We start from the raw sequence: 15,984 nt of genomic DNA, 5'->3' as shown, positions 1-15,984 counted from the left end.
CATGGTCCTTTTGGAGTCCCCAGCATCCTCTACGGACTAGGAGAAAAGGATTTAACGGTGAGTACCAAAATCCTATTATATCTATATACACTGCTCACAAAAATAAAGGGAACACTAAAATAACACATCCTAGATCTGAATGAATGAAATATTCTTATTAAATACTTTGTTCTTTACATAGTTGAATGTGCTGACAACAAAATCACACAAAAATTATCAATGGAAATCAAATTTATTAATCCATGGAGGTCTGGATTTGGAGTCGCACTCAAAATTAAAGTGGAAAAACACACTACAGGCTGATCCAACTTTGATGTAATGTCCTTAAAACAAGTCAAAATGAGGCTCAGTAGTGTGTGTGGCCTCCACGTGCCTGTATGACCTCCCTACAACCCACACAAGTGGCTCAGGTAGTGCAGCTCATCCAGGATGGCACATCAATGCGAGCTGTGGCAAGAAAGTTTGCTGTGTCTGTCAGCGTAGTGTCCAGAGCATGGAGGCGCTACCAGGAGACAGGCCAGTACATCAGGAGACGTGGAGGAGGCCGTAGGAGGGCAACAACCCAGCAGCAGGACCGCTACCTCCGCCTTTGTGCAAGGAGGAACAGGAGGAGCACTGCCAGAGCCCTGCAAAATGGCCTCCAGCAAGCCACAAATGTGCATGTGTCTACTCAAATGATCAGAAACAGACTCCACGAGGGTGGTATGAGGGCCCGACGTCCACAGGTGGGGGTTGTGCTTACAGCCCAACACCGTGCAGGACGTTTGGCATTTGCCAGAGAACACCAAGATTGGCAAATTCGCCACTGGTGCCCTGTGCTCTTCACAGATGAAAGCAGGTTCTCACTCAGCACATGTGACAGACATGATAGAGTCTGGAGATGCCAAGGAGAACATTCTGCTGCCTGCAACATCCTCCAGCATGACCGGTTTGGCAGTGGGTCAGTAATGGTGTGGGGTGGCATTTCTTTGGGGGGCCGCACAGCCCTCCATGTGCTCTCCAAAGGTAGCCTGACTGCCATTAGGTACCGAGATGAGATCCTCAGACCCCTTGTGAGACCATATGCTGGTGCGGTTGGCCCTGGGTTCCTCCTAATGCAAGACAATGCTAAACCTCATGTGGCTGGAGTGTCAGCAGTTCCTGCAAGACGAAGGCATTGATGCTATGGACTGGCCCGCCCATTCCCCAGACCTGAATCCAATTGAGCACATCTGGGACATCATGTCTCGCTCCATCCACCAATGCCACGTTGCAACACAGACTGTCCAGGAGTTGGCAGATGCTTTAGTCCAGGTCTGGGAGGAGATCCCTCAGGAGACCATCCGTCACCTCATCAGGAGCATGCCCAGGCATTGTAGGGATGTCATACAGGCACGTGGAGGCCACACACACTACTGAGCCTCATTTTGACTTGTTTTAAGGACATTACATCAAAGTTGCATCAGCCTGTAGTGTGTTTTTCCACTTTAATTTTGAGTGTGACTCCAAATCCAGACCTCCATGGGTTAATAAATTTGATTTCCATTGATAATTTTTGTGTGATTTTGTTGTCGGCACATTCAACTATGTAAAGAACAAAGTATTTAATAAGAATATTTCATTCATTCAGATCTAGGATGTGTTATTTTAGTGTTCCCTTTATTTTTTTGAGCAGTCTGTCTGTCTGTCGTCCAGTGTCAGTTGGCGCTGGGTGTGTGCTGGCATACTCTCTCTCTGTCTCTCCAAAGGGCCTTATTTGGGAACTATCTCCATATAAACATATCCCTGTGTGTGTGGGGGTGTCGGTACGCGTGTGTCGGCATGTCTGAAGCGGAAGGCTCATCTAAGGAGGAAGTGGAGCAGATGATTGTGGTGTCTCCGTCGGCAACGCCGACACCTGATTGGTTGGACATGTGGAATGTGTTAAATGCATATGTGACTTTGTTACATAAGAGATTAGACAAAGCAAAGTCCAGGGATACTTCAGGGAGTCAATCAATGGCTTTGACGGTATCACAGGGCCCTTCAGGGTCTCAAAAACGTCCCCTATCCCAAAAAGCAGACACTGATACCGACACGGATTCTGACTCCAGTGTCGACTACGATGAAGCAAGGTTACACCCAAGGGTGGCCAAAAGTATTCATTATATGATTATTGCAATAAAAGATGTTTTGCATATCACAGATGACCCCAATGTCCCTGACACGAGGGTACACATGTTTAAGGAAAAGAAACCTGAGGTGACGTTTCCCCCATCTCATGAGCATAACGCGTTGTGAAAAGGCTTCGGAAACCCCAGACAAAAAACTACAGATTCCCAAAAGAATTCTTATGGCGTATCCTTTCCCTGCACAGGTCAGGGTACGGTGGGAATCCTCGCCCAGGGTGGACAAGGCTTTAACTCGCTTATCCAAGAAGGTGGCACTACCGTCTCCAGACACGGAAGCCTTCAAGGAGCCTCCTGATCGCAGACAGGAAACGACTCTAAAATCAATTTATACACATACGGGCGCTTTGCTCAGACTGGCTATAGCATCGGCTTGGGTTTGCAGCGCAGTAGCAGCTTGGACAGATACCTTGTCAGCTGACATTGATACCCTAGATAGGGATACCATTTTATTGACTCTAGGTCATTATATATGAGAGACGCTCAGACGTTGGGCTGCTAGGTTCGAGGGCCAACACCATGGCGATTTCTGCTAGGCGAGCCCTGTGGACCCGCCAATGGACGGGTGATGCCGACTCAAAGAGGCATACTGAAGTTTTGCCTTACAAGGGTGAGGTTTTATTTGGGGAAGGTCTCGCGGACCTGGTTTCCACAGCTACCGCGGGTAAATTTACCTTTTTGCCTTATGTTCCCCCACAGCAAAAGAAAACACCACAGTATCAGATGCAGTCTTTTCGGTCGCATAAGTCCAGAAGAGGTCGGGGCTCTTCATTCCTCGCCAGAGGTAAGGGTAGAGGGAAAAGAATGCCGGCTACGGCCAGTTCCCAGGAGCAGAAGTCCTCCCCGGCTTCTACTAAATCCACCGCATGACGCTGGGGCTCCACTGAGGGAGTCGGCACCGGTGAGGGCACGTCTTCGACTCTTCAGCCACGTCTGGGTTCAGTCGGACGTGGATCCTTGGGCGATGGAAATTGTATCCCAAGGCTACAAGCTAGAATACGAAGACGTGCCTCCTCGCCGATTCTTCAAATCGGCTTTACCAGCATCAACCCCAGAGAGGGAAATAGTTTTAGCTGCAATTCAAAAGCTGTGTCAACAGCAAGTGATTATCAAGGTTCCCCTAATACAACAGGGAAAATGGTACTATTCAACCCTGTTTGTGGTCCTGAAACCGGATGGCTCAGTCAAACCCATTCTAAATCTAAAATCCCTGAACTTGTACTTAAAAAGGTTCAAGTTTAAGATGGAATCGCTCAGGGCAGTTATCTCCAGCCTGGAAGGGGGGGATTTTATGGTGTCACTAGACATAAAGGATGCATACCTTCACGTCCCCATATTTCTCTGACGTCCTAGTGGATGCTGGGACTCCGTAAGGACCATGGGGATATAGCGGCTCCGCAGGAGACAGAGCACAAAATAAAAGCTTAAGGATCAGGTGGTGTGCACTGGCTCCTCCCCCTATGACCCTCCTCCAAGCCTCAGTTAGATTTTTGTGCCCGGCCGAGAAGGGTGCAATCTAGGTGGTTCTCCTGAGCTGCTTAGAATAAAAGTTTAGTTAGGTTTTTTTATTTTCAGTGAGTCCTGCTGGCAACAGGCTCACTGCATCGTGGGACTAAGGGGAGAAGAAACGGACTCACCTGAGTGCAGAGTGGATCGGGTTTCTTAGGCTACTGGACACTAGCTCCAGAGGGACGATCACAGGTTCAGCCTGGATGGGTCACCGGAGTCGCGCCGCCGTCCCCCTTACAGAGCCAGAAGAGACGAAGAGGTCCGGTGAAATCGGCGGCAGAAGACATCCTGTCTTCAGACTAAGGTAGCGCACAGCACCGCAGCTGTGCGCCATTGCTCTCAGCACACTTCACACTCCGGTCACTGAGGGTGCAGGGCGCTGGGGGGGGGAGCGCCCTGAGACGCAATATAACAGAATACCTTAGGTGGCAAAACAGAATACATCACATATAGCTCCTGGGCTATATGGATGTATTTTAATCCCCTGCCATTTTACACAAAAAAGCGGGAGATAAGGACGTCGTGAAGGGGCGGAGCCTATCTCCTCAGCACACAAGCGCCATTTTCCCTCACAGCTCCGCTGGAAGGACGGCTCCCTGACTCTCCCCTGCAGTCCTGCTTCAGAATCAGGGTAAAAAAGAGAAGGGGGGGCATTGTTGGCAGCAAATAACAATAATTAACAGCAGCTATAAGGGAATAACACTTATATAAGGTTATCCCTGTATATATATATATAGCGCTGGGTGTGTGCTGGCAGACTCTCCCTCTGTCTCTCCAAAGGGCTAAGTGGGGTCCTGTCCTCTATCAGAGCATTCCCGGTGTGTGTGTGCTGTGTGTCGGTACGCGTGTGTCGACATGTATGAGGAGGAAAATTATGTGGAGGCGGAGCAGTTGCCTGCGTTGGTGATGTCACCCCCTAGGGAGTCGACACCTGACTGGATGATTGTATTTAAACAATTAAGTGATAATGTCAGCAATTTGCAAAAAACTGTTGACGACATGAGACAGCCGGCAAATCAGTTAGTGCCTGTCCAGGCGTCTCAGACACCGTCAGGGGCGCTAAAACGCCCGTTACCTCAGTGGGTCGACACAGACCCTGACACAGATACTGAGTCTAGTGTCGACGGTGACGAGACAAACGTAATGTCCAGTAGGGCCACACGTTACATGATCACGGCAATGAAAGAGGCATTGAACCTTTCTGACACTACAAGTACCACAAAGAAGGGTATTATGTGGGGTGAGAAAAAACTACCAATATTTTTTCCTGAGTCAGAGGAAATAAATGAGGTGTGTGAAAAAGCGTGGGTTTCTCCCGATAAAAAACAGCTAATTTCTAAAAAATTATTAGCATTATATCCTTTCCCGCCAGAGGTTAGGGCGCGTTGGGAAACACCCCCTAGGGTAGATAAGGCGCTCACACGTTTATCTAAACAAGTAGCGTTACCGTCTCCTGATACGGCTACCCTCAAAGAACCAGCTGATAGAAGGCTGGAAAATATCCTAAAAAGTATATACACACATACTGGTGTTATACTGCGACCAGCAATCACCTCAGCCTGGATGTGCAGTGCTGGAGTCGCATGGTCGGATTCCCTGACTGAGAATATTGATACCCTGGATAGGGACAATATTTTGTTAACTATAGAACATTTAAAGGATGCATTATTATATATGCGTGATGCACAGAGGGATATTTGCACCCTGGCATCAAGAGTAAGTGCTATGTCCATCTCTGCCAGAAGAGCGTTGTGGACGCGACAGTGGTCAGGGGATGCGGATTCCAAACGGCACATGGAAGTATTGCCGTATAAAGGGGAGGAGTTATTTGGGGCTGGTCTATCGGACCTGGTGGCCACGGCAACGGCTGGAAAATCCACCTTTTTACCCCAGGTCACTCCACATCAGCAGAAAAAGACACCGTCTTTTCAATCTCAGTCCTTTCGTTCCCATAAGTACAAGCGAGCAAAAGGCCACTCCTTTCTGCCCCGGGGCAGAGGAAGAGGAAAAAGACTGCACCATGCAGCCGCTTCCCAAGAGCAGAAGCCCTCCCCTGCTTCTGCCAAGTCTTCAGCATGACGCTGGGGCTTTACAAGCAGACTCAGATATGGTGGGGGCCCGTCTCAAAAATTTCAACGCGCAGTGGGCTCACTCGCAAGTGGATCCCTGGATTCTACAGGTAGTATCGCAGGGGTACAAACTGGAATTCGAGGCGTTTCCCCCTCATCGTTTCCTGAAGTCTGCTTTACCAAAGTCTCCCTCCGACAGGGAGGCAGTTCTAGAAGCCATTCACAAGCTGTATTCCCAGCAGGTGATAATCAAGGTACCCCTCCTGCAACAAGGAAAGGGGTATTATTCCACGCTGTTTGTGGTACCGAAGCCGGACGGCTCGGTGAGACCAATTTTAAATCTGAAATCCTTGAACACTTACATAAAAAGGTTCAAATTCAAGATGGAGTCACTCAGAGCAGTGATAGCGAACCTGGAAGAAGGGGACTATATGGTGTCTCTGGACATCAAAGATGCTTATCTCCACGTCCCGATATACCCTTCTCACCAAGGGTACCTCAGGTTTGTAGTACTAAACTGTCATTATCAGTTTCAGACGCTGCCGTTTGGATTGTCCACGGCACCTCGGGTCTTTACCAAGGTAATGGCCGAAATGATGATTCTTCTACGAAGAAAAGGCATTTCAATTATCCCTTACTTGGACGATCTCCTGATAAGGGCAAGATCCAGGGAACAGTTAGAAGTCGGAGTAGCACTATCTCAGGTAGTGTTACGTCAGCACGGGTGGATTCTAAATATTCCAAAATCGCAGCTGATTCCAACGACACGTCTACTGTTCCTAGGAATGATTCTGGACACAGTCCAGAAGAAGGTGTTTCTCCCGGAGGAGAAGGCCAGGGAGTTATCCGAGCTAGTCAGGAACCTCCTAAAACCAGGACAGGTATCAGTGCACGAGGGTCCTGGGGAAAATGGTGGCTTCTTACGAAGCGATTCCATTCGGAAGATTCCATGCAAGAACATTTCAGTGGGATCTACTGGACAAATGGTCCGGATCGCATCTGCAGATGCATCAGCAGATAACCCTGTCGCCAAGGACAAGGGTGTCTCTCCTGTGGTGGCTGCAGAGTGCTCATCTACTAGAGGGCTGCAGATTTGGCATTCAGGATTGGATCCTGGTAACCACGGATGCCAGCCTGAGAGGCTGGGGAGCAGTCACACAGGGAAGGAATTTCCAGGGCCTGTGGTCAAGCTTGGAAACGTCTCTTCATATAAACATTCTGGAACTAAGGGCCATTTACAGTGCCCTAAGTCAAGCAAAACCTCTGCTTCAGGGTCAGGCGGTGTTGATCCAATCGGACAACATCACGTCAGTCGCCCACGTAAACAGACAGGGCGGCACGAGAAGCAGGAGGGCAATGGCAGAAGCTGCAAGGATTCTTCGCTGGGCGGAAAATCATGTGATAGCACTGTCAGCAGTATTCATTCCGGGAGTGGACAACTGGGAAGCAGACTTCCTCAGCAGACACGACCTTCACCCGGGAGAGTGGGGACTTCACCCAGAAGTCTTCCACCTGATTGTAAACCGTTGGGAAAAACCAAAGGTGGACATGATGGCGTCACGTCTAAACAAAAAACTGGACAGATATTGCGCCAGGTCAAGGGACCCTCAGGCAATAGCAGTGGACGCTCTGGTAACGCCGTGGGTGTACCAGTCAGTGTATGTGTTCCCTCCTCTGCCTCTCATACCAAAAGTACTGAGAATCATAAGAAGGAGAGGAGTAAGAACTATACTCGTGGTTCCGGATTGGCCAAGACGGACTTGGTACCCGGAACTTCAAGAGATGCTCACGGACGAACCGTGGCCTCTACCTCTAAGAAAGGACCTGCTACTGCAGGGGCCTTGTCTGTTTCTAGACTTACCGCGGCTGCGTTTGACGGCATGGCGGTTGAACGCCGGATCCTGAGGGAAAAAGGCATTCCAGAAGAAGTCATCCCTACTCTGGTCAAAGCCAGGAAGGACGTAACCGCAAAACATTATCACCGCATTTGGCGTAAATATGTTGCGTGGTGTGAGGCCAAGAAGGCCCCTACAGAGGAATTTCAACTGGGTCGTTTCCTTCATTTCCTGCAAACAGGACTGTCTATGGGCCTAAAATTAGGGTCCATTAAGGTTCAAATTTCGGCCCTGTCGATTTTCTTCCAGAAAGAACTGGCTTCAGTACCTGAAGTTCAGACATTTGTAAAAGGGGTGCTGCACATACAGCCTCCTTTTGTGCCTCCAGTGGCACCTTGGGATCTCAATGTGGTGTTGAGTTTTCTAAAGTCACATTGGTTTGAACCACTTTCCACTGTGGACTTAAAATATCTCACATGGAAGGTGTCGATGCTGTTAGCCTTGGCTTCAGCCAGGCGTGTGTCAGAATTGGCGGCTTTATCATATAAAAGCCCTTACTTGATATTTCATTCTGACAGGGCGGAATTGAGGACTCGTCCTCAATTTCTACCTAAGGTGGTTTCTGCATTTCACATGAACCAACCTATTGTGGTACCTGCGGCTACCAGGGACTTAGAGGACTCTAAGTTGCTTGACGTTGTCAGGGCCTTGAAAATATGTTTCCAGGACGGCTGGAGTCAGAAAATCTGACTCGCTGTTTATCCTGTATGCACCCAACAAGCTGGGTGCTCCTGCTTCTAAGCAGACGATTGCTCGTTGGATTTGTAGTACAATTCAGCTTGCACATTCTGTGGCAGGATTGCCACAGCCAAAATCAGTAAAAGCCCATTCCACAAGGAAGGTGGGCTCATCTTGGGCGGCTGCCCGAGGGGTCTCGGCTTTACAACTTTGCCGAGCAGCTACTTGGTCAGGGGCAAACACGTTTGCTAAATTCTACAAATTTGATACCCTGGCTGAGGAGGACCTGGAGTTCTCTCATTCGGTGCTGCAGAGTCATCCGCACTCTCCCGCCCGTTTGGGAGCTTTGGTATAATCCCCATGGTCCTTATGGAGTCCCAGCATCCACTAGGACGTCAGAGAAAATAAGATTTTACTTACCGATAAATCTATTTCTCGTAGTCCGTAGTGGATGCTGGGCGCCCATCCCTAGTGCGGATTGTCTGCAATACTTGTATATAGTTATTGTTACAAAAATTCGGGTTATTATTGTTGTGAGCCATCTTTTCAGAGGCTCCTTTGCGTTTATCATACTGTTAACTGGGTTCAGATCACAAGTTGTACGGTGTGATTGGTGTGGCTGGTATGAGTCTTACCCGGGATTCAATATCCTTCCTTATTATGTACGCTCGTCCGGGCACAGTATCCTAACTGAGGCTTGGAGGAGGGTCATAGGGGGAGGAGCCAGTGCACACCACCTGATCCTTAAGCTTTTATTTTGTGCCCTGTCTCCTGCGGAGCCGCTATATCCCCATGGTCCTTACGGAGTCCCAGCATCCACTACGGACTACGAGAAATAGATTTATCGGTAAGTAAAATCTTATTATCCTCCTCATCAGGCATACCTGAGATTCGCTGTACAGGACTGTCATTACCAGTTTCAGACGTTGCCGTTTGGGCTTTCCACGGCCCCGAGGGTTTTCACCAACGTAATGGTGGAAATGATGGTGCTCCTGCGCAGGCAAGGAGTCACAATTATCCCGTACTTGGACGATCTCCTGAGAAAAGCGAGATCAAAGGAACAGTTGCAGAAAAGCGTGTCGCTCTCTCTGAGAGTGCTGCAGCAGCATGGCTGGATTCTAAATCTACCAAAGTCACAGTTGGTTCCAACGACTTTCTTAGGCATGATTCTGGACACGGAACAAAGGAGGGTTTTTCTCCCGATGGAAAAAGCCCAGGAACTCCAGAACATGGTCAGAGACCTGTTAAAACCGAAAAGAGTGTCAGTCCATCAATGCACTCGAGTACTGGGGAAAATGGTGGCGACCTACGAGGCCATCCCCTTCGGCAGGTTTCATGCGAGGACTTTTCAGTGGGACCTTCTGGGCAAGTGGTCCGGGTCTCATCTTCAAATACATCAGAAAATAACCCTGTCCCCCATGGCCAGGGTGTCTCTCCTGTGGTGGCTGCAGAGTGCTCATCTTCTAGAGGGTCGCTGGTTCGGCATTCAAGACTGGGTTCTGGTGACCACGGACGCGAGCCTCCGAGGATGGGGAGCAGTCACACAAGGAAGGAATTTTCAGGGACTGTGGTCAAGCCAAGAGGCTTGCCTACACATTAACATACTGGAATTAAGGGCCATATACAATGGCCTACGGCAAGCGGAGAATCTTCTTCGCGATCTACCGGTTCTGATTCAATCAGACAACGTTACAGCCGTGGCTCATGTAAACCGCCAAGGCGGGACAAGGAGCAGAGTGGCAATGGCGGAAGCCACCAGGATTCTGCGGTGGGCGGAAAATCACGTAAGCGCTCTGTCAGTGGTATTCATTCCGGGAGTGGACAACTGGGAAGCAGACTTCCTCAGCAGACACGATCTCCATCCAGGAGAGTGGGGACTTCATCAAGAAGTTTTTACAGAAATAACAAATATTTGGGGACTTCCTCAAATAGACATGATGGCGTCACGCCTCTACAAGAAACTTCGGAGGTATTGTGCCAGGTCAAGGGACCCTCAGGCAGTAGCGGTGGACGCCCTGGTGACACCATGGGTGTTTCAGTCGGTCTATGTGTTCCCTCCTCTTCCTCTCATCTCAAAAATATTGAGAATCATAAGACGAAAAAGAGTGCAGACAATACTCATTGTTCCAGATTGGCCTCGAAGGGCCTGGTATTCAGATCTTCAGGAGATGCTCACAGAAGATCCATGGCCTCTTCCTCTCAGGGAGGACCTGTTGCAGCAGGGGCCCTGCGTGTTCCAAGACTTACCGCGGTTACGTTTGACGGCATGGTGGTTGAACACCGAATCCTAGCTGGGAAAGGTATTCCGGAGGAAATCATCCCTACTCTGATAAAGACTAGGAAGGAGGTGACGGCGAAACATAATCACCGTATCTGGAGGAAGTATGTATCTTGGTGTGAAGCCAAGAATGCTCCTACGGAAGATTTCCACTTGGGCCGTTTTCTCCACTTTCTACAGACAGGAGTGGATATGGTCCTAAAGTTAGGCTCCATTAAGGTACAGATTTCGGCCCTATCTATATTCTTCCAGAAGGAATTGGCTTCTCTTCCAGAAGTCCAGACTTTTGTGAAGGGAGTGCTGCACATCCAGCCTCCTTTTGTGCCCCCAGTGGCACCTTGGGACCTTAACGTGGTATTACAGTTCCTAAAATCTCACTGGTTTGAGCCTCTTCAAACAGTTGAATTAAAATTTCTCACTTGGAAGGTGGTCATGTTGTTGGCCTTGGCATCTGCAAGGTGGGTGGCCGAATTAGCGGCCTTGTCTCATAAGAGCCCCTATCTCATCTTCTATGTGGATAGAGCTGAGTTGAGGACTCGTCCTCAATTTTTGCCTAAGGTGGTGTCATCGTTTCATATGAACCAGCCTATTGTGGTGCCTGTGGCTACGGGAGACTTGAAGAATTCCAAGTCCCTTGATGTAGTCAGGGCCTTAAAAATTTACGTAGCCAGGACGGCTCGGATTAGGAAAATAGAGGCACTGTTTGTCCTGTATGCAGCCAACAAGGTTGGCGCTCCTGCTTCTAAGCAGACTATTGCTCGCTGGATCTGTAACACGATTCAGCAGGCTCATTCTACGGCGGGATTGCCGTTACCAAATTCGGTAAAGGCCCATTCCACTAGGAATGTGGGCTCTTCTTGGGCGGCTGCCCGAGGCGTCTCGGCTTTACAGCTTTGCCGAGCAGCTACTTGGTCGGGTTCAAACACCTTTGCAAAATTCTACAAGTTTGATACCCTGGCTGATAAGGACCTCATGTTTGCTCAATCGGTGCTGCAGAGTCATCCGCACTCTCCCGCCCGTTTTGGAGCTTTTGTATAATCCCCATGGTCCTTACGGAGTCCCCAGCATCCTCTAGGACAGGGGTGGGCAATTATTTCAGCTGGGGGGCCGCTTAACACTTCCAGTGAATGTTCGAGGGCCACACACAAGGGTGGGGACTAATATGAATAACAAATATTTGTAGGAGTAAGTCCTGGGCTGCGCAGAGACTGCACAAAGTAGATTTTTGCAGCTCTGCGTACACATACGATCGTACACTTGCACGGGTGAATTTACACTCCTCCTGGGGGCGGCAACTACCCGAACGCAGGACAGCAAAATTTGCAGCACAGTGATCAGGTCTGAATCAGCCCCTTAGTCAGCAGTTGCTGCAAAATAAGACCTGTTATAGGGCCCAATTCAGACCCGGTCGCTGCTGTGTATTTTCGCACAGCGGGTGATCGGGTCTGAACTGCGCATGCATTGCAGTGCGCAGGCACATCGGTCCGCCGCGCTGGGGAGCGTCAGGCAGTGATGGGATGGTGCGAACAAAGCGATCGCACAGGTGATCGCAAGGTGATTGACAGGAAGAGGCCGTTTGTGGGTGGCAACTGACCGGTTTAGAGGAGTGCACGGAAAAATGCAGGAGGGACCAGGCGTTTGGAGGGAGGGTTTCTGACGTCGGCTCCGGCCCCGATCATCGCACTGGAAGAGTAAGTCCTGGGCTGTGCAGAGACTGCACAAACTTCTGTTTCTGCAGCTCTCCTGCACATGCGATCGCTCCCCTGAACAGCGATTACCCCCTCCCCCTGTAGGCGGCGACTACCTGATCGTAGCAGTGCAAAAATCACACCCTAGCGATCAGGTCTGAATTAGGCCCATAGTTAGATAGATATATATCTATCTATCTATCTATATCTATCTATCTAACTATATCTATCTATATCTATCTATATCTATCTATCTATCTCTATCTATCTATCTATCTATCTCTATCTATCTATCTCTATCTATCTATATCTATCTATCTCTCTCTCTATCTCTCTCTCTATCTCTCTCTCTATCTCTCTCTCTCTCTCTATCTCTCTCTCTATCTCTCTCTCTATCTCTCTCTCTCTCGTAGTTTTTTACAGGCAAAATACAAATGTCTAAAGGGTGGTACTCACGGAGCGATATTCTAAGCAATCTGACTAGATTGCTTAGAATATCGGCATGATCGCTCCGTGTGTAGCCCCCTCAGCGATAGCGATGCGCAGCCCCGCACATTGCTATCGCTGCTGCTAGATTGGCCTGCATGCAGGCCAATCTAGCGGGTCGCTCACTTCACCCGCTGGGTGAAGTGAGCGCCCCCCCGTCTCCCCCCGCACGCTCAGCACAGATCGAGCTGTGCTGAGCGGCAGGAGAGATGTGTGCTGAGCGGTTCGCTCAGCACACATCTCTCCCAAATCGGCCCGTGGGTACTGGGCTTAAAAAACACATCCAGTAATAAAAAAAATAAAAATAAACTGCTGAAAACAAACAAACAAACAAACAGCATCCTGTGTAATGCTGTTATCAATCGTATTCACAGCTGGTTACTAGCTCCCCCCACCCGCTTCCCTGAACCCACATAGCAGTCTCAAACCTCCCCTCTCCCTTAAACCCATATAGTAGTCTCTACCCCCCTTCCCCCACCCCTGAACCCATATAGCAGTCACTACCCCCCTTCACCCCCTCCCCTGAACCTGTACAGCAGTCTCTACCCCCCTTTCCCTGAAACCCCCCCATCCCCCCCCCCGGACCCATATAGCAGCTTTACCTTTGATGTTTTTATTTCACTGTGGAAGATCTGCTGCCCAGATTATCCACCGCCTTCTCTGCCAGATCCGCTGCCCGCTGCGCTGCGCAGAGCCGCTGCTGCTACCCGCTGCCCTCTGCACTCTCTTGCCGTGGCTCCGCCCCCTATGCCGCCCAGCGCCTGATGTCACAGAGGAAATCCCGGTCAGCAGACCGGGTATTTCCTCAGCGGCGCCGCATCTCGGAGCTTCGTAGCGCAATGACAAGCGGCTCAGCCGGGCCGCTTATCATTGCACAGTGGTATGGGACAGCGGGCCAGGCAGAATCGGTTCGCGGGCCGCATCCGGCCCGCGGGCCGCATGTTGCCCACCCCTACTCTAGGATGTAAGAGAAAATAAGATTTTAAACCTACCTGTAAATCTTTTTCTCCTAGTTCGTAGAGGATGCTGGGCGCCCGTCCCAGTGCGGACATTTTTCTGCATGACTTGTATATAGTTGTTGCTTACATAAGGGTTATGTTACAGTTAAGATCAGTCGTTGGCAGATACTGTTTTGTTTCATACTGTTAACTGGTTGCGTATATTCCAGGTTATACGGTGTGGATGGTGTGGGCTGGTATGAATCTTGCCCTTAGATTAACAAAAATCCTTTCCTCGTACTGTCCGTCTCCTCTGGGCACAGTTTCTCTAACTGAGGTCTGGAGGAGGGGCATAGAGGGAGGAGCCAGTGCACACCCATCTAAAATTCTTTATAGTGCCCATGTCTCTTGCGGAGCCTGTCTATACCCCCATGGTCCTTACGGAGTCCCCAGCATCCTCTACGGACTAGCAGAAAAAGATTTACCGGTAGGTTTTAAAATCTTATTATTTTGCCAGGTTACTACTCCCTTATACCGACATGGAAGCAAACTACTGTGTCGACCATAATGCTTCCTGATGAGATCCGGAGGAAAAAAAATAAAAATAAATTTGGTGCATGATTAGTACATTATAAGGACGTATTAACGTCACTGTGGACCCTGCTGTTACGAACAAAGGGGTCTATGTGTGTGTATATGTATGTATGTATGTATGTATGTATGTTTGTGTATGTGTGTGTGTATATATATTTCTCTGACGTCCTAAGTGGATGCTGGGACTCCGTAAGGACCATGGGGAATAGCGGCTCCGCAGGAGACTGGGCACAACTAAAGAAAGCTTTAGGACTACCTGGTGTGCACTGGCTCCTCCCACTATGACCCTCCTCCAGACCTCAGTTAGAATCTTGTGCCCGGCTGAGCTGGATGCACACTAGGGGCTCTCCTGAGCTCCTAGAAAGAAAGTATATTTTAGGTTTTTTATTTTACAGTGAGATCTGCTGGCAACAGACTCACTGCAGCGAGGGACTAAGGGGAGAAGAAGCGAACCTACCTGACTGGAGATAGTTTGGGCTTCTTAGGCTACTGGACACCATTAGCTCCAGAGGGACCGAACACAGGCCCAGCCTCGGAGTTCGGTCCCGGAGCCGCGCCGCCGTCCCCCTTACAGAGCCAGAAGCAAGAAGTGGTCCGGAAAATCGGCGGCAGAAGACCTCTGTCTTCAACAAGGTAGCGCACAGCACTGCAACTGTGCGCCATTGCTCCTCATGCACACCTAACACTCCGGTCACTGATGGGTGCAGGGCGCTGGGGGGGGGGGGGGCGCCCGCGCCCTGAGCAGCAATATAAACACCTTGGCTGGCAAATCGTCACAATATATAGTCCCAGGGCTATATATGTGATAAATTACCCCTGCCAGAATTCCTAAAAAAAGCGGGAGAAAAGTCAGCCGAAAAAGGGGCGGGGCTAACTCCCTCAGCACACTGGCGCCATTTTTTCTTCACAGTGCAGCTGGAAGACAGCTCCCCAGGCTCTCCCCTGTAGTTTTCAAGCTCAAAGGGTTAAAAAGAGAGGGGGGGCACTAAATTTAGGCGCAATATGTGTATACAAGCAGCTATTGGGGGGAAAAAATCACTCAGTTATAGTGTTAATCCCTGCATTATATAGCGCTCTGGTGTGTGCTGGCATACTCTCTCTCTGTCTCCCCAAAGGACTTTGTGGGGTCCTGTCCTCAGTCAGAGCATTCCCTGTGTGTGTGCGGTGTGTCGGTACGGCTGTGTCGACATGTTGGATGAGGAAGGTTACGTGGAGGCGGAGCAGAGGCCGATAAATGGGATGTCGCCCCCTGTGGGGCCGACATCAGAGTGGATGGATTAGGTGGAAGGTATTAACCGACAATGTCAACTCCTTACATAAAAGGCTGGATGACGTAACAGCTGTGGGACAGCCGGCTTCTCAGCCCGCGCCTGCCCAGGCGTCTCAAAGGCCATCAGGGGCTCAAAAAACGCCCGTTACCTCAGATGGCAGACACAGATGTCGACACAGAGTCTGACTCCAGTGTCGACGAGATTGAGACATATACACAATCCACTAGGAACATCCGTTGCATGATCTCGGCATTGAAAAATGTGTTACACATTTCTGACATGAACCCAAGTACCACATAAAAGGGGTTTTATGTTTGGGGAGAAAAAGCAGCCAGTGTTTTGTTCCCCCATCAGATGAGTGAATGAAGTGTGTAAAGAAGCGTGGGTTCCCCCGATAAGAAACTGGTAATTTCTAAAAAGTTACTGATGGC

The 15,984-nt window shown here is 49.6% G+C and overlaps 1 protein-coding gene across 5 annotated transcripts in view; it reads left to right on the top strand.

Moving 5' to 3' along the window:
- CDCA2 (cell division cycle associated 2) overlaps positions 1-15,984 on the top strand; it is a 231,577-nt gene that overhangs the window by 32,212 nt on the left and 183,381 nt on the right. Inside the window, exon 1 of one of the 5 annotated variants that reach the window (XM_063931861.1) lies at positions 2,856-2,931. The exons of the other annotated variants lie outside the window; for them this stretch is intronic. Coding sequence (XP_063787931.1) covers positions 2,871-2,931 — 61 coding nt within the window. The 5' untranslated portion in view covers positions 2,856-2,870. Of the gene's footprint in view, positions 1-2,855; positions 2,932-15,984 lie in introns of those variants that run through there. 5 annotated transcript variants of the gene reach the window in all.

Source organism: Pseudophryne corroboree, chromosome 6 (assembly GCF_028390025.1).
Source record: "Pseudophryne corroboree isolate aPseCor3 chromosome 6, aPseCor3.hap2, whole genome shotgun sequence".
Classification (NCBI taxonomy): domain Eukaryota; kingdom Metazoa; phylum Chordata; class Amphibia; order Anura; family Myobatrachidae; genus Pseudophryne; species Pseudophryne corroboree.
Note: the sequence above shows the minus strand (reverse complement) of the source record. Positions and strands in the feature narration are given on the sequence as shown.